Source organism: Scardinius erythrophthalmus, assembly GCF_964197995.2.
Source record: "Scardinius erythrophthalmus genome assembly, chromosome: 17".
Taxonomy (NCBI): domain Eukaryota; kingdom Metazoa; phylum Chordata; class Actinopteri; order Cypriniformes; family Leuciscidae; genus Scardinius; species Scardinius erythrophthalmus.
The window spans coordinates 37,743,453-37,771,327 of record NC_138237.1 but is presented as its reverse complement, the minus strand read 5'-3'; the positions used below and the strand labels follow the sequence as shown (position 1 = coordinate 37,771,327).

The 27,875-nt window shown below is 43.8% G+C and overlaps 1 protein-coding gene across 1 annotated transcript; it reads left to right on the top strand.

Annotated features, from left to right (window-relative positions):
• The first annotated feature begins 19,392 nt into the window (after positions 1-19,392).
• On the top strand, positions 19,393-26,869 carry irs4a (insulin receptor substrate 4a). Its single transcript, XM_081389938.1, has 2 exons — positions 19,393-22,757; positions 25,056-26,869. The coding sequence occupies exons 1-2, from the start codon at positions 19,658-19,660 to the stop codon at positions 25,058-25,060; spliced, it is 3,105 nt and encodes a 1,034-aa protein (XP_081246064.1). The 5' UTR covers positions 19,393-19,657; the 3' UTR covers positions 25,061-26,869.
• The last annotated feature ends 1,006 nt before the right edge of the window (positions 26,870-27,875 follow it).

Genomic DNA, 27,875 nt, shown 5'->3' with positions numbered 1-27,875 from the left:
ATTATTAGTAGACCAATCACAACAGACTGGGCCATCTGACCAATCAGAGCAGAGTAGACCAATCACAACAGACTGGGCTGTCTGACCAATCAGAGCAGAGTAGACCAATCACAACAGACTGGGCCATCTGACCAATCAGAGGAGAGTAGACCAATCACAACAGACTGGGCCATCTGATCAATCAGAGCAGAGTAGGCCAAACACAACAGACTGGGCCATCTGACCAATCAGAGCAAAGTAGACCAATCACAACAGACTGAGCCATCTGACCAATCAGAGCAGAGTAGACCAATCACAACAGACTGAGCCATCTGACCAATCAGAGCAGAGTAGACCAATCACAACAGACTGGGCCATCTGATCAATCAGAGCAGAGTAGGCCAATCACAACAGACTGGGCCATCTGACCAATCAGAGCAAAGTAGACCAATCACAACAGACTGGGCCATCTGACCAATCAGAGCAGAGTAGACCAAGCACAACAGACTGGGCCATCTGACCAATCAGAGCAGAGTAGGCCAATCACAACAGACTGGGCCATCTGACCAATCAGAGCAAAGTAGACCAATCACAGCAGACTGGGCCGTCTGACCAATCAGAGCAGAGTAGACCAATCACAACAGACTGATCCATCTGACCAATCAGAGCAGAGTAGACCAATCACAACAGACTGGGTCATCTGACCAATCAGAGCAGAGTAGACCAATCACAACAGACTGGGTCATCTGACCAATCAGAGCAGAGTAGACCAATCACAACAGACTGGGCCATCTGACCAATCAGAGCAGAGTAGACCAATCACACAGACTGGGCTGTCTGACCAATCAGAGCAGAGTAGACCAATCACAACAGACTGGGCCATCTGACCAATCAGAGCAGAGTAGACCAATCACAACAGACTGGGCTGTCTGACCAATCAGAGCAGAGTATTCATCCGACAAGTCCTTTGAATCTCTGAAAAATGTGGTGATGTGCAATGTACATTATGAGAGAATGTTTTTTCGACCTTTGATGCATGTAAACCTGGAGACTCCGAAACAAAATTAAGACCCTTTAAAATAGCATAATAGGGGCACTTTAAAAGCTTTTCACAATAATTTGACCATTATTACATTTAGTTACATTTTATCATAAAATAATGTCATATTTTTTTCTAATTTGTACTTAGAAAATATTTAACGAAATGTGCGCAGTGTCTATAATTTTTGGCAATATTGTAAGAATTTATCAGTGTTACTTTCTTGGGAAAAATATGCAGGATATTTTATTAAAAGAACAGACTATATCCATTATATATAATAAATGATCACAGTTGGAAGGTGATGTTTCATTATGTAAGAGCATTATGGCAGGAAGACCTCGGAATAGATATTGCAGACTGGAAATGGGAAGAAGCACAAGAACGGGTTCACTCTTCTTCTTTGTGCATTAGACACGGTTTAATACAATTCAAGATCTGACAGAGACTTCATCTGTCGAAACTAAAGCTCTCTAGGATGTTCTCCTCTGTGGACCCATTATGCGATAGATGCAGTCAAACGCCAGCATCACTAGGACATATGTTTCGGAAGGGTCGTGATATTCGTAGTTATTGGATTTCACTTTTTCAACTAGATGTACCGCATCGCGGTACAAAATATGACCGCCGCTCAGGCCTGCACTGGCTTTCCACAAAAATAAATGACGTGGAGTAATTTGGCTGTATTGCGTGTTTATGTATATACCTAAAAAAAGTAATAGTATGTGCATGTCTGTCTGTGTGTGTGTGTGTGTGTGTGTGTGTGTATGTGTGTGTCTGTGTGTGTGTGTGTGTGTGTGTCTGTGCGTGTATGTATGTGTGCGTACATGTGTGCGCGTGTGTGTTTGTGTGTGTGTGTGTCTGTGCATGTGGATTTGTATGTGTGTGTATGGGTGTGTGTCTGTGCGTGTGGATGTCAGTGTGTGTGCATGCATGCGTTTGTTTGTATTCCTGCATGTGTGTGTGTGACAGTATCATCCTAAACCAGCAACCCTTCGCTCAACAGCACCATCTACAGGCCGATGAGTGTACAGTCACTAAATGTGCACATAAATGAATTTATTTTATACCCCCCCATGGATGAAATTCTACAAAACTTAGCAGAGGATACCCCCAGAGGATGTCAAGTTAATCATACACATGAAATATGGTGCAGTTCTGAACATCTCCACTGAAGATAGGGGCGATTAAAGCAGAATAATATTGCATTTTCATTTTTTATGGGAGGGGCGCAAATCACAAATGAGTGATTATGGGCTAGGTTGATGTGGGCCCTTAAGAGCAACATACCATAACAATTACAAATGTTTACAATTACAAATTACAAAGCAATAACAAATGCATTTTTTTGGGTTTGGGGGGGCCCAGCGCGGGGGGGGGGGGTGAGTGGCCCCCGGGGACCAAACGAAATTTTTCCGTAGAAGTCTAGTGGGGCTACATGCTCACCAAATTTCATGTTCCCCGGTGTTTCGGTGTCCCTGGTATCGTTGACGAAAAATTTACGGGGGCCCCAGCGCAGGGGGGGGGGAGTGGCCCCCGGGGACCAAACGAAATTTTTCCATAAAAGTCTAGTAGACCAACATACCATAAAAATTTCTTCATCCTCGGTGCCACGGTTCAGGTAGTTATTTAGGAAAAACTGCATTTTTTGGGGTTTGGGGGGGCGCGGGGGGGGAGTGGCCCCCGGGGACCAAACGAAATTTTTCCGTAGAAGTGTAGTGGGGCTACATGCCCACCAAATTTCATATTCCCCGGTGCTTCGGTGTCCCTGGTATCGTTGACGAAAAATTTACGGGGGCCCCAGCGCGGGGGGGGGGAAGTGGCCCCCGGGGACCAAACAAAAATTTTCCGTAAAAGTCTAGTAGACCAACATACCATAAAAATTTCTTCATCCTCGGTGCCACGGTTCAGGTAGTTATTTAGGAAAAACTGCATTTTTTTGGTTTTGGGGGGCCCAGCGCGCGGGGGGAGTGGCCCCCGGGGACCAAACGAAATTTTTCCGTAGAAGTCTAGTGGGGCTACATGCCCACCAAATTTCATGTTCCCCGGTGCTTCGGTGTCCCTGGTATCGTTGACGAAAAATTTACGGGGGCCCCAGCGCAGGGGGGGGAGTGGCCCCCGGGGACCAAACGAAATTTTTCCGTAAAAGTCTAGTAGACGAACATACCATAAAAATTTCTTCATCCTCGGTGCCACGGTTCAGGTAGTTATTTAGGAAAAACTGCATTTTTTTGGGTTAAGGGGGGCCCAGCGCGGGGGGGGGAGTGGCCCCCGGGGACCAAACGAAATTTTTCCGTAGAAGTCTAGTGGGGCTACATGCTCACCAAATTTCATGTTCCCCGGTGTTTCGGTGTCCCTGGTATCGTTGACGAAAAATTTACGGGGGCCCCAGCGCAGGGGGGGGGAAGTGGCCCCCGGGGACCAAACGAAATTTTTCCATAAAAGTCTAGTAGACCAACATACCATAAAAATTTCTTCATCCTCGGTGCCACGGTTCAGGTAGTTATTTAGGAAAAACTGCATTTTTTGGGGTTTGGGGGGGCGCGGGGGGGGAGTGGCCCCCGGGGACCAAACGAAATTTTTCCGTAGAAGTGTAGTGGGGCTACATGCCCACCAAATTTCATATTCCCCGGTGCTTCGGTGTCCCTGGTATCGTTGACGAAAAATTTACGGGGGCCCCAGCGCGGGGGGGGAAGTGGCCCCCGGGGACCAAACAAAAATTTTCCGTAAAAGTCTAGTAGACCAACATACCATAAAAATTTCTTCATCCTCGGTGCCACGGTTCAGGTAGTTATTTAGGAAAAACTGCATTTTTTTGGTTTTGGGGGGGCCCAGCGCGGGGGGGGGAGTGGCCCCCGGGGACCAAACAAAATTTTTCCGTAAAAGTCTAGTGGGGCTACATGCCCACCAAATTTCATGTTCCCCGGTGCTTCGGTGTCCCTGGTATCGTTGACGAAAAATTTACGGGGGCCCCAGCACGGGGGGGGGGGAGTGGCCCCCGGGGACCAAACGAAATTTTTCCGTAAAAGTCTAGTAGACAAACATACCATAAAAATTTCTTCATCCTCGGTGCCACGGTTCAGGTAGTTATTTAGGAAAAACTGCATTTTTTTGGGGTTAAGGGGGGCCCAGCGCGGGGGGGGGAGTGGCCCCCGGGGACCAAACGAAATTTTTCCGTAGAAGTCTAGTGGGGCTACATGCCCACCAAATTTCATGTTCCCCGGTGTTTCGGTGTCCCTGTTATCGTTGACGAAAAATTTACGGGGGCCCCAGCGCGGGGGGGGGGAAGTGGCCTCCGGGGACCAAACGAAATTTTTCCGTAAAAGTCTAGTAGACCAACATACCATAAAAATTTCTTCATCCTCGGTGCCACGGTTCAGGTAGTTATTTAGGAAAAACTGAATTTTTTGGGGTTTGGGGGGGCCCAGCGCTGGGGGGGAGTGGCCCCCGGGGACCAAACGAAATTTTTCCGTAGAAGTCTAGTGGGGCTACATGCCCACCAAATTTCATGTTCCCCAGTGCTTCGGTGTCCCTGGTATCGTTGACGAAAAATTTACGGGGGCCCCAGCGCGGGGGGGAAGTGGCCCCCGGGGACCAAACGAAATTTTTCCGTAAAAGTCTAGTAGACCAACATACCATAAAAATTTCTTCATCCTCGGTGCCACGGTTCAGGTAGTTATTTAGGAAAAACTGCATTTTTTTGGTTTTGGGGGGGCCCAGCGCGCGGGGGGAGTGGCCCCCGGGGACCAAACGAAATTTTTCCGTAGAAGTCTAGTGGGGCTACATGCCCACCAAATTTCATGTTCCCCGGTGCTTCGGTGTCCCTGGTATCGTTGACGAAAAATTTACGGGGGCCCCAGCGCGGGGGGGGGAGTGGCCCCCGGGGACCAAACGAAATTTTTCCGTAAAAGTCTAGTAGACGAACATACCATAAAAATTTCTTCATCCTCGGTGCCACGGTTCAGGTAGTTATTTAGGAAAAACTGCATTTTTTTGGGTTAAGGGGGGCCCAGCGCGGGAGGGGGAGTGGCCCCCGGGGACCAAACAAAATTTTTCCGTAAAAGTCTAGTGGGGCTACATGCCCACCAAATTTCATGTTCCCCGGTGTTTCGGTGTCCCTGGTATCGTTGACGAAAAATTTACGGGGGCCCCAGCGCGGGGGGGGGGAAGTGGCCTCCGGGGACCAAACGAAATTTTTCCGTAAAAGTCTAGTAGACCAACATACCATAAAAATTTCTTCATCCTCGGTGCCACGGTTCAGGTAGTTATTTAGGAAAAACTGAATTTTTGGGGGTTTGGGGGGGCCCAGCGCTGGGGGGGAGTGGCCCCCGGGGACCAAACGAAATTTTTCCGTAGAAGTCTAGTGGGGCTACATGCCCACCAAATTTCATGTTCCCCAGTGCTTCGGTGTCCCTGGTATCGTTGACGAAAAATTTACGGGGGCCCCAGCGCGGGGGGGGAAGTGGCCCCCGGGGACCAAACGAAATTTTTCCGTAAAAGTCTAGTAGACCAACATACCATAAAAATTTCTTCATCCTCGGTGCCACGGTTCAGGTAGTTATTTAGGAAAAACTGCATTTTTTTGGTTTTGGGGGGGCCCAGCGCGCGGGGGGAGTGGCCCCCGGGGACCAAACGGAATTTTTCCGTAGAAGTCTAGTGGGGCTACATGCCCACCAAATTTCATGTTCCCCGGTGCTTCGGTGTCCCTGGTATCGTTGACGAAAAATTTACGGGGGCCCCAGCGCGGGGGGGGGAGTGGCCCCCGGGGACCAAACGAAATTTTTCCGTAAAAGTCTAGTAGACGAACATACCATAAAAATTTCTTCATCCTCGGTGCCACGGTTCAGGTAGTTATTTAGGAAAAACTGCATTTTTTTGGGTTAAGGGGGGCCCAGCGCGGGGGGGGGAGTGGCCCCCGGGGACCAAACAAAATTTTTCCGTAAAAGTCTAGTGGGGCTACATGCCCACCAAATTTCATGTTCCCCGGTGTTTCGGTGTCCCTGGTATCGTTGACGAAAAATTTACGGGGGCCCCAGCGCGGGGGGGGGAAGTGGCCTCCGGGGACCAAACGAAATTTTTCCGTAAAAGTCTAGTAGACCAACATACCATAAAAATTTCTTCATCCTCGGTGCCACGGTTCAGGTAGTTATTTAGGAAAAACTGCATTTTTTTGGTTTTGGGGGGGGCCAGTGCGGGGGGGGAGTGGCCCCCGGGGACCAAACGAAATTTTTCTGTAGAAGTCTAGTGGGGCTACATGCCCACCAAATTTCATGTTCCCCGGTGCTTCGGTGTCCCTGGTATCGTTGACGAAAAATTTACGGGGGCCCCAGCACGGGGGGGGGGAGTGGCCCCCGGGGACCAAACGAAATTTTTCCGTAAAAGTCTAGTAGACAAACATACCATAAAAATTTCTTCATCCTCTGTGCCACGGTTCAGGTAGTTATTTAGGAAAAACTGCATTTTTTTGGGGTTAAAGGGGGCCAAGCGCTGGGGGGGAGTGGCCCCCGGGGACCAACCGAAATTTTTCCGTAGAAGTCTAGTGGGGCTACATGCCCACCAAATTTCATGTTCCCCGGTGTTTCGGTGTCCCTGGTATCGTTGACGAAAAATTTACGGGGGCCCCAGCGCGGGGGGGGGGAAGTGGCCTCCGGGGACCAAACGAAATTTTTCCGTAAAAGTCTAGTAGACCAACATACCATAAAAATTTCTTCATCCTCGGTGCCACGGTTCAGGTAGTTATTTAGGAAAAACTGCATTTTTTGGGGGGTTTGGGGGGGCCCAGCGCTGGGGGGGAGTGGCCCCCGGGGACCAAACGAAATTTTTCCGTAGAAGTCTAGTGGGGCTACATGCCCACCAAATTTCATGTTCCCCAGTGCTTCGGTGTCCCTGGTATCGTTGATGAAAAATTTACGGGGGCCCCAGCGCGGGGGGGGGAAGTGGCCCCCGGGGACCAAACGAAATTTTTCCGTAAAAGTCTAGTAGACCAACATACCATAAAAATTTCTTCATCCTCGGTGCCACGGTTCAGGTAGTTATTTAGGAAAAACTGCATTTTTTGGGGTTAAGGGGGGCCCAGCGCGGGGGGGGAGTGGCCCCCGGGGACCAAACGAAATTTTTCCTTAGAAGTCTAGTGGGGCTACATGCCCATCAAATTTCATGTTCCCCGGTGTTTCAGTGTCCCTGGTATCGTTGACGAAAAATTTAAGGGGGCCCCAGCGCGGGGGGGGGGGGGAAGTGGCCCCCGGGGACCAAACGAAATTTTTCCGTAAAAGTCTAGTAGACCAACATACCATAAAAATTTCTTCATGCTCGGTGCCACGGTTCAGGTAGTTATTTAGGAAAAACTGCATTTTTTGGGGTTTGGGGGGGCCCAGCGCGGGGGGGGAGTGGCCCCCGGGGACCAAACGAAATTTTTCCTTAGAAGTCTAGTGGGGCTACATGCCCACCAAATTTCATGTTCCCCGGTGTTTCGGTGTCCCTGGTATCGTTGACGAAAAATTTACGGGGGCCCCAGCGCGGGGGGGGGGAAGTGGCCCCCGGGGACCAAACGAAATTTTTCCGTAAAAGTCTAGTAGACCAACATACCATAAAAATTTCTTCATCCTCGGTGCCACGGTTCAGGTAGTTATTTAGGAAAAACTGCATTTTTTGGGGTTTGGGGGGGCCCAGCGCGGGGGGGGAGTGGCCCCCGGGGACCAAAAGAAATTTTTCCTTAGAAGTCTAGTGGGGCTACATGCCCACCAAATTTCATGTTCCCCGGTGCTTCGGTGTCCCTGGTATCGTTGACGAAAAATTTACGGGGGCCCCAGCGCGGGGGGGGAAGTGGCCCCCGGGGACCAAACGAAATTTTTCCGTAAAAGTCTAGTAGACCAACATACCATAAAAATTTCTTCATCCTCGGTGCCACGGTTCAGGTAGTTATTTAGGAAAAACTGCATTTTTTGGGGTTTGGGGGGGGCCCAGCGCGGGGGGGGAGTGGCCCCCGGGGACCAAACGAAATTTTTCCTTAGAAGTCTAGTGGGGCTACATGCCCACCAAATTTCATGTTCCCCGGTGTTTCGGTGTCCCTGGTATCGTTGACGAAAAATTTACGGGGGCCCCAGCGCGGGGGGGGAAGTGGCCCCCGGGGACCAAACGAAATTTTTCCGTAAAAGTCTAGTAGACCAACATACCATAAAAATTTCTTCATCCTCGGTGCCACGGTTCAGGTAGTTATTTAGGAAAAACTGCATTTTTTGGGGTTTGGGGGGGCCCAGCGCGGGGGGGGAGTGGCCCCCGGGGACCAAACGAAATTTTTCCTTAGAAGTCTAGTGGGGCTACATGCCCACCAAATTTCATGTTCCCCGGTGTTTCGGTGTCCCTGGTATCGTTGACGAAAAATGTACGGGGGCCCCAGCGCGGGGGGGGAAGTGGCCCCCGGGGACCAAACGGAATTTTTCCGTAAAAGTCTAGTAGACCAACATACCATAAAAATTTCTTCATCCTCGGTGCCACGGTTCAGGTAGTTATTTAGGAAAAACTGCATTTTTTGGGGTTTGGGGGGGCCCAGCGCGGGGGGGGAGTGGCCCCCGGGGACCAAACGAAATTTTTCCTTAGAAGTCTAGTGGGGCTACATGCCCACCAAATTTCATGTTCCCCGGTGTTTCGGTGTCCCTGGTATCGTTGACGAAAAATTTACGGGGGCCCCAGCGCGGGGGGGGAAGTGGCCCCCGGGGACCAAACGAAATTTTTCCGTAAAAGTCTAGTAGACCAACATACCATAAAAATTTCTTCATCCTCGGTGCCACGGTTCAGGTAGTTATTTAGGAAAAACTGCATTTTTTGGGGTTTGGGGGGGCCCAGCGCGGGGGGGGAGTGGCCCCCGGGGACCAAACGAAATTTTTCCTTAGAAGTCTAGTGGGGCTACATGCCCACCAAATTTCATGTTCCCCGGTGCTTCGGTGTCCCTGGTATCGTTGACGAAAAATTCAGTAAGGTGACGGGAAAAAAAAAAAAAAAAAACTTTGACAATCCCTATATGACCGCTTTCGCTAGCTACGCTAGCGGCGGTCATAATTACTGTCAAAGGTGCTGGGAAAACCACTAGACCCAGACCCAGTTATGGCTATTTCTGGTGTCAGTGGTGATGATGTGGAGCTGTCTAAAAAACAGTGTATTGTGTTTGGAGTTGTCACACTCTTAAGCCGGTCGCACACCGGACGCGCAGCTCAGCGCCGCGCAGCGCAGCGCCACGTCTTTTAAATTCGAACACATTATTCTCTATGAGAGTACACACACCGGCGGCGTCTGTCCGCGGCGCCCAGCAACGGCTCAGGACCGTGTTCAAAACCCTGCCGCGCCACACAGTGCCATTAACATAGTTTTATATTAAATTTATATTTATGTGTCTCAAATCGTAGTTAATGTATATACGGACTTAACCCCGTGCTGCAATATACATTTAGTTTTATATTTATTTACAGAAATCAGAAAATTGCTGATGCTAACGGATTTTCAGGTGACAGTTGTCCTAGACGTGGCGCTGCGCGGCGCTGAGCTGCGCGTCCGGTGTGCGGCCGGCTTTAGTGTGTAGATTGATTTTGCTCAACTGGAAACAAAAAACCCACCTCACCGCTCTGCCCTGATTAGAGATGATAAGCCCCACCTTCAGCTCGAAAACATTAGATTTTCCTTAAAGCGTAACTCTCGACAAAATGTAACCTAGGGTCTTTTTGTTAATCTACCCGAGGCAAACTTTCATTTAAAAGCATAATTAGAATGGAAACGCCACTTTTAAGTTTGACCGTATTTTCTTTTTAGGTTAATTGCCTTGTGAATGGGAGTGAATGAGGCATGACTACAATAGCATCAAAAATCACTATTTTTAAAACACTAAGAAGGCTCGACACAACATGAAACTTTGCTTGATGAATCGACTATTTTTGACTGTCAAAATGCCGGCGGACACACAGCTACATGAGTTGTTCAAAATCTTTCTTTTTAGTAAACTCTGTATACACAAACAATGTTCTCAGTGCTGGAGTTCATGTGTAGAGCCCCTGGTGTAGCGATTTCAAACCGTGTTTTTGAGACTGTCTTTGGTTCACTGCAGTTTTATAGGGATGGTTCGGAGTAAAATCAACCTAGGGTCCTTTGCACCATGACCTCGACAACACAGCTGACACAGGTAAACACACAACACAGCTGACACAGGTAAACACACACAGCTGACACAGGTAAACACACACAGCTGACACAGGTAAACACACAACACAGCTGACACAGGTAAACACACAACACAGCTGACACAGGTAAACACACACAGCTGACACAGGTAAACACACAACACAGCTGACACAGGTAAACACACACAGCTGACACAGGCAAACACACAACACAGCTGACACAGGCAAACACACAACACAGCTGACACAGGTAAACACACACAGCTGACACAGGTAAACACACAACACAGCTGAAAGGTAAACACACAACACAGCTGACACAGGCAAACACACACACAGCTGACACAGGCAAACACACAACACAGCTGACACAGGTAAACACACACAGCTGACACAGGTAAACACACAACACAGCTGACACAGGTAAACACACAACACAGCTGACACAGGTAAACACACAACACAGCTGACACAGGTAAACACACAACACAGCCGACACAGGTAAACACACAACACAGCTGACACAGGCAAACACACAACACAGACACAACACAGCTGACACAGGTAAACACACAACACAGCTGACACAGGTAAACACACAACACAGCTGACACAGGGAAATACACAACACAGCTGACACAGGCAAACACACAACACAGCTGACACAGGTAAACACACACAGCTGACACAGGTAAATACACACAGCTGACACAGGCAAACACACAACACAGCTGACACAGGCAAACACACACAGCTGACACAGGCAAACACACAACACAGCTGACACAGGCAAACACACACAGCTGACACAGGCAAACACACAACACAGCTGACACAGGCAAACACACACAGCTGACACAGGCAAACACACACAGCTGACACAGGTAAACACACAACACAGCTGACACAGGTAAACACAACACAGCTGACACAGGTAAACACACAACACAGCTGACACAGGTAAATACACACAGCTGACACAGGTAAACACACACAGCTGACACAGGTAAACACACACAGCTGACACTGGTAAACACACACAGCTGACACAGGGAAACACACACAGCTGACACAGGTAAACACACAACACAGCTGACACAGGTAAACACACAACACAGCTGACACAGGTAAACACACAACACAGCTGACACAGGTAAATACACACAGCTGACACAGGTAAATACACACAGCTGACACAGGCAAACACACACAGCTGACACAGGTAAACACACACAGCTGACACAGGTAAATACACACAGCTGACACAGGTAAACACACACAGCTGACACAGGTAAATACACAACACAGCTGACACTGGTAAATACACACAGCTGACACTGGTAAACAAACAACACAGCTGACACAGGTAAACACACAACACAGCTGACACAGGTAAACACACAACACAGCTGACACAGGTAAATACACACAGCTGACACTGGTAAACACACACAGCTGACACAGGTAAACACACACAGCTGACACAGGCAAACACACAACACAGCTGACACAGGTAAACACACAACACAGCTGACACAGGTAAACACACAACACAGCTGACACAGGTAAACAAAACACAGCTGACACAGGTAAACACACACAGCTGACACAGGTAAACACACAACACAGCTGACACAGGTAAACACACAACACAGCTGACACAGGTAAATACACACAGCTGACACAGGTAAATACACACAGCTGACACAGGTAAACACACACAGCTGACACAGGTAAACACACAACACAGCTGACACAGGTAAACACACAACACAGCTGACACAGGTAAACACACACAGCTGACACAGGTAAACACACACAGCTGACACAGGTAAACACACCACGCCGAAAATACACACACAAACGATGCCATCAAGCGGGATCTCTGGTCGTAATCAGTCCTTCACTGACCAATCAGCGTTCATTAGCAGAATGCTAGCGTGTTATGGGCAACAACAACTCAACCTGTAAGAAATCAAAAGCACATAAGTACTCGTTCATTCAACTTTAGACCTATAACCCTTGTGCATTGTTAGAATTTACATCCTTTCGTTATGTTTGTGGCTGAAAACAGCCACTACTTTAAACTGCTGTAAAAATGTATCAGATAAATATTTTTTTCAAATTTTTTTGCATTAATCTATTAATCAACCTCAGTCCTGCTCAAAAATATTAAATGTTTAAAAAAAATTCAGGATTTTAACTCTTTAATTGCCAAATTCGTAAATGATGTCACTGATTTGGGGGGAAAAAAACACAAAATTACTCATTTTCAATATAAAATGTGATTGTGGACTGGATTTTTTTTTACCTTTTATCACAGTCTTGGACATGTCAAAGATTAGAAACAACATTGGTTTTGATGCATTGTTAGTTTTTGTGCAGCATCAGATTTTAACTTTTTCTCCCTCATTTACTGTTCGTGGCTGTTTTTGCCCCATTGACTTCCATTATAACCACATTTTTTGATTGCAAAGCCATGACACCATATAATCATGCATTTTTGATTGTTGGTGGTTTTCCCTGTTGGGAAGAGGTAAAATTTGTAATTTTTACTGTTGATAACCGGGTGGCACCATTAACCCTTTAGATAGGCCTGTGCCAAAAAAAGCTTAGTTTCTGGCTTTTACATGGAGTTATATGGAGTATAACAGCATAATAAAGTGTGTGTGTGTGTGTGTGTGTGTGTGTGTGTGTGTGTGTGTGTGTGTGTGTGTGTGTGTGTGTGTGTGTGTGTGTGTGTGTGTGTGTGTGTGTGAACTCACCTTGATGCGTCTGAGAAAATCAAAATATGCACCTCAGCTCTCAGAACTGCATGGAGTAAACAAAAACAAAGTAAGTGTATTTATGCACCTGCTGCCTTTTGATGGTGAGAAATGCAGACTAAACAAAAACAAAGCAAGTGGATTTAAACGCGTGCATGCAAGCCTGCTGGTCATTTGATGGTGAGAAGAGCAGCAAGCAACATGAGAAAGGGCTTGACTTGTAGTGAAGTTTTAGAGATGATTATGCAGCCTGACCCTTCCAGCGAGCTGCAGGATGTATCGTCTTCTCCCTCTGACACCACAGACTCAGGAGAGTCAGATCCTGATTTGGATGTGGCACCCTCATCATCCACTCTAGCTTCCACTGAAGGCGAGGAGGATTCGGAGGATCCTGGATCTGGGTGGATTGGGAGAAACGGCGAAGTGTTGTTTTCCACTAACGCGGAGACAACTCTCTTTCTTCAGCCTGCCAGTGGCGTGACTCCAGGGCCGACGCGCTATGCCATCACAAGGCATAGTCATACATGTTTGTATGACTGTACAAACATGTATGTGTTGACGCAAGTCATGCTGACAATGAGGTCAATCATCTCCTCCGTAAAAAACAGATTGAACACGGAATCCATGTTCTGGACCCTTGCGAAGGCATAGCGCGTCGGCCCTGGAGTCACGCCTCTGGCAGGCTGAAGAAAGGGAGTTGTCTCCGCGTTGGTGGAAAACCACACTTCGCCGTTTCTCCCAATCCACCCAGATCCAGGATCCTCCGAATCCTCCTCGCCTTCAGTGGAAGCTAGAGAGGATGATGAGGGTGCCACATCCAAATCAGGATCTGACTCTCCTGAGTCTGTGGTGTCAGAGGGAGAAGACGATACATCCTGCAGCTCGCTGGAAGGGTCAGGCTGCATAATCATCTCTAAAACTTCACTACAAGTCAAGCCCTTTCTCATGTTGCTTGCTGCTCTTCTCACCATCAAATGACCAGCAGGCTTGCATGCACGCGTTTAAATCCACTTGCTTTGTTTTTGTTTAGTCTGCATTTCTCACCATCAAAAGGCAGCAGATGCATAAATACACTTACTTTGTTTTTGTTTACTCCATGCAGTTCTGAGAGCTGAGGTGCATATTTTGATTTTCTCAGACGCATCAAGGTGAGTTCACACACACACACACACACACACACACACACACACACACACACACACACACACACACACACACACACACACACTTTATTATGCTGTTATACTCCATATAACTCCATGTAAAAGCCAGAAACTATGCTTTTTTTGGCACAGGCCTATCTAAAGGGTTAATGGTGCCACCCGGTTATCAACAGTAAAAATTACAAATTTTACCTCTTCCCAACAGGGAAAACCACCAACAATCAAAAATGCATGATTATATGGTGTCATGGCTTTGCAATCAAAAAATGTGGTTATAATGGAAGTCAATGGGGCAAAAACAGCCACGAACAGTAAATGAGGGAGAAAAAGTTAAAATCTGATGCTGCACAAAAACTAACAATGCATCAAAACCAATGTTGTTTCTAATCTTTGACATGTCCAAGACTGTGATAAAAGGTAAAAAAAAATCCAGTCCACAATCACATTTTATATTGAAAATGAGTCATTTTGTGTGTGTTTTTTTCCCAAATCAGTGACATCATTTACAAATTTGGCAATTAAAGAGTTAAAATCCTGATTTTTTTTAAAACATTTAGTATTTTTGAGCAGGACTGAGGTTGATTAATAGATTTATGCAAAAAAATTTGAAAAAAATATTTATCTGATAAATTTTTACAGCAGTTTAAAGTAGTGGCTGTTTTCAGCCACAAACATAACGAAAGGGTAGTAAATTTGCCCACAGTGTACTGTTGAGTTTTTGAAAAATTTCAAAGCATTTTCCCAAAATATGTGTCAAAATAAGATTTGTCACCAAAAATCATTCCATTTGCTGAAACACAGAAAAAGTTATAGCCAAATTTAGACTCAAAAATACCCCATAGTGGATGAAAACATCCCCAACAGCACATAAGGGTTAACCCATGTTGAACTTGCAAAACATACAATCAAATCTGAGATTTCTCAACGGCAATCGGGTGAAAGAGACAAATTTAGCCGTCTAGCCCCATAGACTCCCATTCATTCTGCACTCATGGGCGATCGCCCCCAGTGGAGCTCTGGTGGAACTACAACCAACATTCGGTACAATAGGACTTAATAGGGAGTGGCCAGGCTCTCCGTAGACGGGCTCTGCTTACTCACTGCACTTCTGGTGTAAACGGGACTTTTTACATTTGCCATAAACAGAACTTTTATTATTTTTTTGTTATTAAAAACAGACAAGCCACGCCCAGGTGAGAAAAAGTAATACATTAAAAAGTAACCTAACGCATTACTTTCCATAAAAGGTAACCCAATTGGACACTTTTTAGGGAGTAATGCGATATTGTACATAAGTTTCCCCAACACTGTTCAGGACTGATGTTGCTCTCTTGCTGTGTTGCAGATCAGACTGAAGACTTCAAGAGGCTCCTGAAGAAAGCAGTGAGGACGTGTACTTTCCCTATGGAAATAAAAAGAGGAAAATGTCATGATCCAACATCACTGATGGGTGTTTCCTTCATGAGAACTGGAACATCTCAAGTTATAACCAAACATCATTGGCGATCCCGAGTGTATCTCGTAACTCTTCTTACCTGAAGACATGTCAACAATATAAGATTGAAGTTTGACTGCAGACTCTGAAAGGATAAAGACTCTTAAAAATAAAGGCTCTTTATTGGCATTGATTGTTCCATGAAGAACCGTTAACATCCATTTAATCTTTCCATTCCACAAAAGGGTCTTTACAGTGGAAAACAGCTCCTCGGATTATTAAAATAAGTTTAAGCCTTGTGCATCTATTAAATAAAGTTACACACAGGTCCATTGAGGACTAAAAATGTCTACGTCAAAAAAAAAAAACTGTCATCAAAAGTTTGAAACTTTGGAGCACAGACTTAAGTTTGGTCTCGTTTTAAAGAAGATTATTGTTGAGGTAAAAAAAAAAAAGTGAAAAAGTGAAACAAAAAAGTTATTGAGGTTTAAGTTTATGAAAATGATTTATGAACAATATTTTATATAAAATATCTATTTTATGAAACATATTGAACTCTAACACTGCTAGAAAAACCAAAGCCATAAATCTAAACAAGTTGTGTCAAATCTGAGGATGATATCTCAGAAAATGAGATTTCAGTGAGAGAGAGAGAGAGAGAGAGAGAGTGTGTGTGTGTGTGTGTGTGTGTGTGTGTGTGTGTGTGTGTGTGCGCGCAGTAACACATGTTCCCCATTAGACGCAGCAAAACTCCACTGGTGCGCTGGAGGGGTTTCTCTCAAATATTATTACATGCACACAAATTTCTTATTAAAACCACACTCTGACATCCATACCAACACACAGACTCAAATAGAATTTATTCAATTGGCTCTATAATATGCAGAAGCAGAACACAGGAATAAAGTGAGTATTTCTTTATAGGACAAACCTGAAAAAAAATGGCACCATCTCGTATTTTTTTATAAACAATGTACATTTCGAAGCCCTGCCAACAGAATGAAAGCCTATTATCAAAGATTGCATCATTTTTCAATGGTTCAACTGCATAATGGTTTGAATGGGGACATTTTTGTCCGGAGAGGAACTATTTTGTGCAAAATAGATTTTTTTTAAAGAAATGCGGGTGAAATAGTAAAATTACAATATAAATACAATATAAATGTATGCAGTTGGTATTAACACAGGAAAAAATATAAAAAATAAAATAAATAAAAACTGAAAAAGACAAAAATGTCCATTGGTTCAGATTAAGAAAAAGGGTTCTGTGGGTCATCGCTGTAAAAACCTCTTATTTTTAGGAGTGTAATAGTGCTGGATGAGGACAAATAATAATTCTGTACGGGCACCAGTCTTTTCGGAGATCAAAATAATGAGAAATTATTAAAAGACTACATTTTAGTGAGAGGATCTCTGGATATATTTGGCTCTGATGTCTACACTGTTAACGATTTTCTTGTATTTTTTACAGTAACTGTACTGTATTTTGATTTACAGTAACTGTACTGTAATTTACTTCACAGTACACAAGATCAGTACTGTAAACTACACAACAGTACTTTACTGTATTTTTACTGTATTTTTGTAATGTTTCTGCTTCTGCTGTAATTAATTATACAGTATTGTACTGTAATATAGTCTTTTGGACTATATGTAAGACTGAGATTAGTTACTCTGACCACATTATCACTGGGACGATGAAAAGAGAAAGAATTTGATAAAATTACAGTGCTGGGATGAATAAAACAAGATCATTTGTTCAAGAACAGGGATAAAACTACGCAGCGAAAAGCTTCAGATTGAGTTTTGTTACGGGGATGTAAGGCGTATTACTTTAGTTTATTAGAAATCATAAGACAATGCCCTTCCTTTTAACATACACTGCCGTTTCAAAGTTTGGGGTTGGTAAGATTTTTAATGTTTTTAAATGATGTCTCTTCTGCTCACCAAGGCTGCATTTATTTGATTAGAAATGCAAAAAATTATAGAAAGTAATATTGTTAAATATTATGACAATTTTAAAAAACTGTTTTCTATTTTAATATAGTTTAAAGTGTAATTTATTCCTGTGATCAAAGCTGAATTTTCAGCATCATTACTCCAGTCTTCAGTGTCACATGATCCTTCAGAAATCATTAAATATGATGATTTGCTGTCACTTTTGATCAGTTTAATGCATTCTTGCAGAATAAAAGTATTAATTTCTTTCCCCCCAAAAATATTTTTTTACTGACCCCAAACTTTTGAACAATAGTGTATAATGTAATGTTGCAGAAGCTTTCTATTTCAGATAAATGAAATAGTTCTTTTGAACTTTCAAAGAATCCTGATTTCAACATTAATAATAATATGTTTTTATTATTTTTATTATAGTTTTATAGCATCAAATCATCATATTAGAGTGATTTCTGAAGGATCATGTGACACTGAAGACTGGAGTAATGATGCTGAAAACTCAGCTTTGATCACAGGAATAAATTACACTTTACTGTATATTCACATAGAAAACAGTTATTTTACTATTTTAGCAATATTTCACAATATTACTGTTTTTACTGTATTTTTTTATCAAATAAATGCAGCCTTGGTGAGCAGAAGAGACTTCTTTAAGAATCGAACTGATCCCAAACTTCTGAAGGGCAGTGTATGTTCGATGTAAATGTTGCATTTAGTTGTGTTGAATTGTGACATTTCCCAGTATTTTCAGTCCCTCTGCCGTGCAGTGTGTGTTGAAACACGAGTGTAGTGTAAGGAAATACCACTGATGTAGACTGTTTATCGTATTTAATATATTTGATATTCAAATATTATATCCTTCTAAAACATGCAACCTCAGTAACTTGATAAATCCTTTCAGCCCACATGCATTACAGCATTAAAGTGGTTATGAGTATTTCATATACTCATTTCATTTGAATAGTAATTGCTATTTTCTATTACTGTTTGTTGTGTGCTGTGTTGTAAGTCTGAGATAAGAGAATGTCAAGGTTTATTGAGAAGCACTAAAGACATGCTGAATTTGTGAGTCAGATGCAACTGAGATTATTCAATAAATCCTGCTCATTTTCAACCATCGCTTCATCTCCTGAGTGTTCATAATGAGTATTTAAGGCAGTAAATTCAGATAAAACATGAAAAAGTATTTTTATTTTTATTAATCATGTCAGATTCGGTCAAAATTTTAACAGAAGAAAAGAATGAACTTCCGCCATCCTCACAAACATGAAGTGTGTGTGTGTGTATATATATATATATATATATATATATATATATATATATATATATATATATATATATATATATATATATATATATATATATAAAATAAGAAAAAAAAAGTATATATATATTTCTCTTTTTCTTTCTTTTTGTACATTACCACTTTCTAGCCACATGGTTTATATACTTCAATTTCTTGTGACGCTATTATTCTAAAACTATTTGAATAGTGTCATAATAAAATTTTTTATTATTATTAAAAATTATTACAATAAAGAATGAGCAGGAGTGTCCAAACTTTTGACTGACAGATCAGCGCGAGACACTATGCCCCCATCAGTCCTTAAAATCGTCCAATATTTTATTTTCAATATTAAAAAAAAAATGTAAAACTACATTCTTCTGTGAAATAAACCATCTCGTTCTCGCCTTTTGGCTCTTATTTTCATTCCAAATATATTTATTCCAGCACCAGCACACAGAGGCAGCGCGCTCCTCCAATCAACAAGAAGCGGTTGCTGTAACGACGGCTCTGATTGGTTTAGAGTGCTGTCTGTCACACGAGCGGACCAATCAGCAGCGTCTCCTGACGCCGTTCACCCCGCGCAGTACGCTGACGTGCGCGTCACGTGATGTTTTCGCTGGGCTGTAGTGATGTGTAGCCACCATGAGTGAAGCGGGCAAATAAAGATTTATAATGGCAGCGAGCGATGATGGAGGCTCCGCGAAGATGCAACGTTTCGTCGTGCTTGTCGTGCTGAACAATCACCGCGGCGATACATCGGAAAGCAGCACGGATTACTCGAACGTGTAATTGTATCAGAGCTAGCCAACAAAATGGGCCGTGCATCGGCGTAAAGCTGAGGTAAAGTGACCTTTCATTGCATTGTCCCATGGAAGATCGGCCGCATTTACCGAATCACGGCGTCATGTTGACATTGGAGGCACAACCGCGTCGCGTTGTCACGAAAACGACCGCGACTAACGGCGACATCTCTTGTGCTACCGGGGAGCCACCATCCTCATCTTCCTCCTCTTCCTCCACCACCTCAATCAATAACAGCTCCCGTTTGCCCATGCACTTAACAGCCTCCTCTCATTCTCAGCCACAGAGGAGGTACCATCCGCCTTACCACTTTAAAGTGCATCATCTGTTCCCAGATGAGAGCCCTCAGGATGCTATATTGAGGAAGAACCTGCCACCCCTCCAGTATAAGGTGCACGACTCTGCCTTCTGCCGCGTACTCAGCGCAGACACCACCGCTGCTGCCCTGGCTGCCGCCGCCGTCTGCTCATCCGGCGTGGACCGGGACATATGGAAATGTGGCTATCTCCGAAAACAGAAACATGGCCACAAGAGGTTCTTTGTCCTTAGGGGCGCCAGCAACCTCGGGCCTAGTCGGTTGGAGTACTACGACAGCGAGAAGAAATTTCGAAATGCCCTTAAAGCTGCTGCCTCCGGTGTTACATGCCCTGCCAAAAGGGTGATTTACCTATCCCAGTGTTTTACGGTCAACAAAAGGGCTGATGCCAAGAACAAATACCTCATTGCCCTTTATACTAAAGACGAGTACTTTGCGGTGGTCGCCGAGAGCGAACAGGAGCAAGAGGAGTGGTACTTGTCGCTCACCGAACTTATGACGGAGGGAAAAAAGGGGCAGTTGGACAACGACGAACTTGACGACGGTTACGGTACGATTTCGCCTGGGACTATTTTCAAGGAGGTGTGGCAGGTAAACGTCAAACCTAAAGGCTTGGGTCAGACTAGGAATTTAATGGGGGTGTACCGTCTGTGCCTTTCCGCCAAAACTATTCACCTGGTGAAGCTGAACTCGGAGACGCCCGCCGTCAACCTGCCGCTGATGAACATCCGCCGCTGCGGCCACTCCGAGAGCTTCTTCTTTATCGAGGTGGGCCGCTCTTCTTCCATCGGCCCCGGTGAAATCTGGGTGCAAGTCGAGGACTCTGTGGTTGCGCAGAACATGCACGAGACCATTCTGGACACTATGAAGGCTTTGAAGGCCTTTCCGGACTTTAGGCCGCGGAGCAAAAGCCAGTCCTCCAGCTCAAATCCAATTCCGTTTATAACGACTCGTCGGCATCTCGGCAACCTTCCCCCAAGCCAAACCGGACTGCAGCGCCCGTCCAGAACAGATTCGGTGACGGGAACGCCGCCGACCGGGAAAAACAAAGGGCGAGGACAGCGCTACCGGACCTCCAGCGAGGGCGAAGGCACTCAAGATCGACCCCTCAGCTCTGGCACGGGAAGCCTTGTGCACCTAAACACCCCGATCCTCAGTGTGGGCCGGGAAGAAAGTGGCAGCTGCTGCACTCACGCCTCACCAAGTTCGAGCCAGCACACCCGCTCCGCATCACTTCCTGTGTCTCACTTCCTGACCGCGACCAGCCCCATTAGTGTGTCCAGCAGTAGTGGACACGGCTCGGCCTCCGACACACACACTCGCCCCTCTAGCTCCTCCATTTGTGGCTCGCCAAGTGACGGCGGCTTCAACTCCTCTGACGAATTCTGCCCGAGCCCGTGCGACTTCAGGTACTTCCACGCAAGTTGCACCACTCCCGAATCCCACAGCGGCACGCCTCCGATTAGGGAAGACTACCGTCTGACTGAATACATGACCATGGATTGGCATAAAGATGGAGCAAGGACTTTCGAAGAGGAGAGCAGTTACATGGAACGGACTTTCCTTAAGCTAGCACATTCGTCCAAGCCAAAACTAGGTGGGAGTTTAAGCATCACGCAGCAGAAAGCTACACAAACCTCGTCCTCTTTGGACGAACCGAGCCCGGTGGAGTCGAAACGACACCAGGTTTGCTCGTGCATCCTGAAGTCAGCTTATAAGTCTGAGTTGCATTATCCAAACAAGCCTCTCTTGCTCAGCTCAGAAGAAAAGAAGAAACTTCCGAAAGATGACGGCTACATGCCTATGATTTACAGCATTGCTCCCTCTCCGAATGCAGATTACACCCCTATGCATCCCAGAGCAAACCATCCCGTCCACCCGTGTTCCTCGCAGCAAGCGGAACGATTCGGCTACATGATGATGCTGCCGGGCGACGGCACCTCCAGCAGGGAGCAGGCGGAGTACGACGACTACATGGACATGTCCCAGCTCACCGTGACTGAAGGCTTCTCCCAAGCCTCACCGGAAGGCCCGAAGGCCTCATACTTCTCTCTCCCGCGCTCCTACAAAGCCCCGTCCCGAGACAAGCACCAAAAGATGGACTACATTCCCATGTCTCCACCCGATCCCCAAACCCCGCCTAGTCCCGGAGAGTACATTCACATGGACTTTGTGTCGCGTCCCTGTCACACTGCAGTGTCGCCGTCCTCCGTAGACTCGCCCTCAACTCCGCCGCCTTCCCAGCCCTGCTATCACCTATGTTGCTCCTCACCGGATCATGACTATTTGGGACTAAACATGGATAGCCTCCTGAAGGACCGGCCTCCTCGGCACTCGCTTGTAGCTCCGTGGAACCCTCCTAACTACGCCCGTCCCTTAGGATGCTCCTATGGACAAGCGTCCGCTAATTTGGATCCCAAGAAAACGCACGACGGAGACGGTCCGTTGAGAACGATGCAGCATCTTTGCGTCTCCGAACGGCTCGCTCACACGGAGCCGAAGGTCATCAGGGCGGATCCACAGGGAAGGAGACGACACAGTTCAGAGACTTTCATCCCGTCGCCTGCTTCGTTCGCTAGCGGTTGCGGGATCAGACCCTCAGCCAATCAGAATCCTCCGGAAGCTAGCAGATGGCAAAACTCCACCTCCTTCGATAGCATGTGGTCGCACTCGGACGCCGCTACCGCCTCATCCAGCTACCTCAACTACATCGCTCTGGACCTGAGAGGCGTGGCCAGAGTTGCCCGTGACACGCCCCCTCCGCGCACCACTAACAGCAACCTCCAAGAGAGCGATGCGTACGCTGGTATAGACTTCTCCATTTCGGGAGGACGTGCCACTGCCTCAAAAGGTTGGTTGCATCTCTGTCTCCCATTATGCTACAAGATAAGTGACCGCAAGTAAAAGGCTGCATGCTGCATCAACATTCATTTCTGAGTTTGTCATCATGTGTGAATGCAAACTATTAAGAAAGCTATGTGATCTAATGTATACAGTCTTTCTTAAGACTTATTTAAGACTGTTAAGACTTACTTAAGTTGTCCTAAGAAGAGACGATGGACAGAATTGTCATTTCAACTTGCTGTTGTTATAGTGAAAAATATTGCTGTTGCTCTCAAAGACATTCTTTTTTTTTTTTATTATTGATTGAACATGATTTGAAACTTGGTTTTGCACACTTTGAAAAGCACTGGGTAAAGAGCACTTCATGCGCACAGATGTTGTGATGTGCAAGTATTATATTAAAGGAATCCACTTGCATGCTGCATAAAATACTCGCTTTCACAGTTTTGACGGTCAAAGTAAAACTTTTACCAAGATGACTTAAAATGTTTGAATTCTTAGTCCATCAAAGATGCTGCTGCTCATGATGATTTTCTTTCACACCTACATCATTTCAACAAGAAGTTTGCGGCTGACATTGCACTCACTTTATCATAAGAGTCAGCTGAAGTTGACAATTTGTCTTGCTTATTTGCTTGCAATATTTATAAAAGCTTTGATTAGACTTGCACTTACACTATATTACATCTGTTAATGAACAACAACAAAAAAAGGAAATTCCACACACTTTAAGCAAAGGTTAAAGGTTAGCCTAGTTCACCCGAAAATGAAAACACCCTCAAGTTCTTTAAAACCTGTTTGAGTTTGTTTCTTCTTCTGAACACAAAAGATGATAAATATGGGTAACCAAACAGTTTATGGACCCCACTGACATCCATAGAATGGGGGAAAATACTATGTAATTCAATGGGGTCCATTCTGACATTCTTCAAAATATCTTCTTTTGTGTTCAACAGAAGAAAGAAACTCATACAGGTTTTGAACGAGAAAATGATGACAGAATTTTAATTTTAAAACTGTCCCTTCAAATGTTCTTTTTTTTTTACTCTAAGAGATGATACATCATAAGAGATGAGAAGTATTTATTTTCTGAAATCATTCAACCTATGCATTTAAAAGGTTTTTCTTCTAAGCATTTAGGGAAACCGCTGTTTAAACATCATCATTATCCTGATTTCCAATTTATGGTTACATTTTTAAAAAATGAAGTCTGCTGTAACAAAAAACAAACAAACATTAATGGGTTGAAAAATATATCTGGATCCCAATCAGTTTTGTCCTTAACAATTCATAATAGACTTTAAAGGGTTAGTTCACCCAAAAATTAAGATTCTGTCAGTAATTACTCTCCCTCATGTTGTTCAACCCCGTAAGACTTTCGTTCATCTTCGGAACACAAATTAAGATATTTTTGATGAGATCTGAGAGCTGGATCACTCCTCCATAGGCTGCTAGGTAATCGATATCTGCCATCCCAGAAAAGTTAGTAAAGACATTGTTAAAATAGTCCAAGTGACTACAGTGGCTCAACCTTAAGTTTATCAAACGACGAGAATACTTTTTGTGCGAAAAAAAAACACAAAAATAACGACTTTATTCAACTCTTAATTTTCTTCTGTGTGTTCCTCTGAGTGAGTTCACGTAGTGTAACAGCAGCGCTTCTGGGTTGTACGTCAGAACGGAGGCTCACTATTGGCCAGCATCACACGCATCACATGACCAGCGTCGGCCAATAGTGAGCCTCCATTCTGACGTACAACCCAGAAACGCTGCGCTGTTACACTACGTGAACTCACTCAGAGAAACATGAAGTGTTGAATAAAGTTGTTATTTTTATTGTTTTTTTGCGCACAAAAAGTATTCTCGACGCTTGATAAACTTAAGGTTGAGCCACTGGAGTCACTTGGACTATTTTAACAATGTCTTTACTAACTTTTCTGGGATGGCAGATATCGATTACCTATAAGCCTATGGAGGAGTGAGCCAGCTCTCAGATTTCATCAGAAATATCTTAATTTGTGTTCTGAAGATGAACGAAAGTCTTACGGGGTTGGAACAACATGAGGGTGAGTAATTACTGACAGAATTTTCATTTTTGGGTGAACTAACCCTTTAATGTTAATATTAAGGTAGTAAACTTAAAAAAGAAAAGTTACTGATTTACGTGGTTCCAGTATATATAAAAGTTGCTTGATATCCAAAGCGACTTCTGTTGTATGAAAGCTATACGTTTAATGATTCCCCTGGAAACCCAGGAATGCTAATATCTAAATCTAACATAATATCCATCTCCTCATCCCTGCAGATTGAGTGAGTAATACAACGGTGCCCGAGGGAGAATCAGGACACGACCTCTGGAGCGATGAAGAGGAATCATCCTCCTCCTCAGACCTCCAACAACACAGACTGAGAAACTGCACAACCTCTTACGCTCCGTGTTTCCCACATAACTGCCTCAACAACCGGTTTCATTTGTCTGTTTTTGTCCGAATGATACTGTTTGTTTTTTGTTTTTTTTTTCGGTCTTGTTTACTAGAGCGGGTTCGCTAAACTAGAACTGTGAGCTTCAGATATCTAGCACTTCTATTTTTGTGTGTACGAACAAACTGAAACGCATCATGGCTCTTTTGGTTACAGGTTTGTGTTCCTCCGCGCCGGATCCGTGTAAATATGAGAAGCTTGTATATTGAATCTCATTTTTTGTATAAGGAGCCAATCCTCAAGACGCTCGCCACACTTAGTTCCACTGGTTTTGATTTGTATAAAGTCAAATATTTTTTCAGGGGTGGATTTTGTCTCGCTTTAGAGTCGTGAAACGGCGCATGAAAACGGCCCCTGCGAGTGTCCATGAAACCGTAAAATTGGGCGAATTTAAAAGACACTTTTCCAATCGTGCACTTTTTTTTTGTTTTGTTTTTTGACGTGACAGTGTTTCTGAGTTGCTACCTCCTGAAAACGCTCATGAAATCCTCCAATTAGTATTAATGTGAAGTCACGTGATGCAGAATACCGTTTCTCCACGACCACGGCTTTCCTGTCCTCGTTTAAAATGCGACGCGGCATTGTTTACATAAACGGCGGGTGTTTCGACGGCACTTCTCGTGGTTTTCTGTATTTGCATTTCACTACTAGTCTTACAAACTGCCACATCAAAGTCGTGCTACTCTGCATTCCCCACGTATTGTTTATTTATTGATTATTTATTGATTATTTATTGAGTGACGGTCACCGCGTTTACGGCACGGTTTGAGAGCGGGAGTTCAGTGTATATACGACTTCAGAAAACCTCTCATCTCTTGGGCCTTTTTTTCTAGTCCTTTTCCTCTTGCTTGTACCTGAAAGCTTTATATGAAGAGGTTTTGGGTTGAGGTTGTGGTTGTGTAGTGAGATGTGTAAGCTTTACAGTAGTAGTCCAGATTCTGTTGGGACGAAATCATACGTCGGTGATTTTCCACTCGTTTGGGTTGCGTGACGTCACACTCGTTCGCGCGCTCTTTTTTTTTTTTTTTTTTTGACTAGCTATTGTGTCATGATATCGCGTTGCTTTAATGTAAGTAAAATGTGAAATGAAAAAAAAAAAAAAAACAGTAGTATACCGTTTCTTGGGGATTTTGCTACACAATAACTACCGTGACAGCCTGGGAAAATAATCAAACGTGTGTTTTTTTGTTTTGTTTTGTTTTTATACTTGGGGCTCTACTGAGGTTATATTTTGGGGATTCTGATATTGTGTCGAGTTGTTTGCCTTTTACAATGATTGAAAGGAAGAGTTGGACAAAAAAAAGAAAAAAAAAAGAATAAGAAGCATTTGAGTGTGTCAACAGTTAGCTGTTCATATGGTCAGTACTCAGTTATGCTGAAAGCTTGTTGATAATAATGACTGAAGCAGAGCATTATCAGCGCCGTCTTCCTTTTGTAAATATTGTAATTTTTGATATCCCTTCTCTAGTCGACATGCTACACGGCACCTCGTTTGGTTTCAAGGATAAGGGTGTTTGAGTTCTTTTTTTTTTTTTTTTTTTGGTCACTTCTACATTTTTATATTTTGTTTTTTGTGTATATTTATTAGATTGTTTTTTGCTTGTAATAGAGCTATTGCAATAAAAAAAGTGCCAAGGTATCTCACGTGCTTGTGATTTCTCATGTCTTGTATGATGCAACATGGCTGTGGACATGTTAAGACCCAGCTTCACACTTATTGTCCTGTACTGTAGTTGATATCGCTGACCTCTACTGGACAGAGAAGAGCAAGAATAATCCAAACATCCCTCCTCTCTCAAGACCACGTCCCTGAAATGAGGGAAATTAAGCCTTAAATATGTATGTAGTAGGGCTGTCAAAAGATTAATCGCGATTAATCGCATCCAAAATAAAAGTTTGTTTAAATAATATATGTGTGTGTACTGTGTATAATTAAATTTGTATATATAAATACACACACATGCTTGTATATATTTAAGAAAAATGTGTAATTTATATATAAAAAAATATATTTATATATAATATAAATTATATATAAATATATACAGTATATGTATGCAAATATTTCTTAAATATATACATGCATGTGTGTGTATTTATATATACAAAATAATTATACAGAGTACACACACATATTATGTAAACACAAACTTTTATTTTGGATGCGATTAATCTTTTGACAGCCCTAGTATGTAGTCAATTAGTAAATCAAATTACTTTGCATTAATTAAAAACTAAAGAAACAAAGCTACACAAATTAATTTAAGTGAAATAAAAGTAAAAAAATATTTATTTGATAAAAAAAATGTAAAAATTGTGACGTATTTCAATTTAAAATGGATTTTAATATTTTTTTTAAATGTAATTTATTCCTGTGATGAAAGCTGGATTTTCAGCATCATTACTCCAGTCTTCAGCGTCACATGATCCTTCAGAAATCACTCTAATATGATGATTTATTATCAGTGTTGGAAACAGTTGTGCTGATCAATATTTTTTTCAATCCTTTTTTCAGGATTCATTGATTAATAAAAAGTTATTAACAATAGAAATCTTTTGGAAGAATGTACACTATCGTTCAAAAGTTTGGGGTCACTCATTTCTTTCCTTCTTTATTTGGAAGAAATTAATCATTTTATTCTGC

Coding starts and splice junctions, on each gene's coding strand:
- irs4a (XM_081389938.1), top strand. CDS start 19,658: ATGGAAGATCGGCCGCATTTACCGAATCACGGCGTCATGTTGACATTG.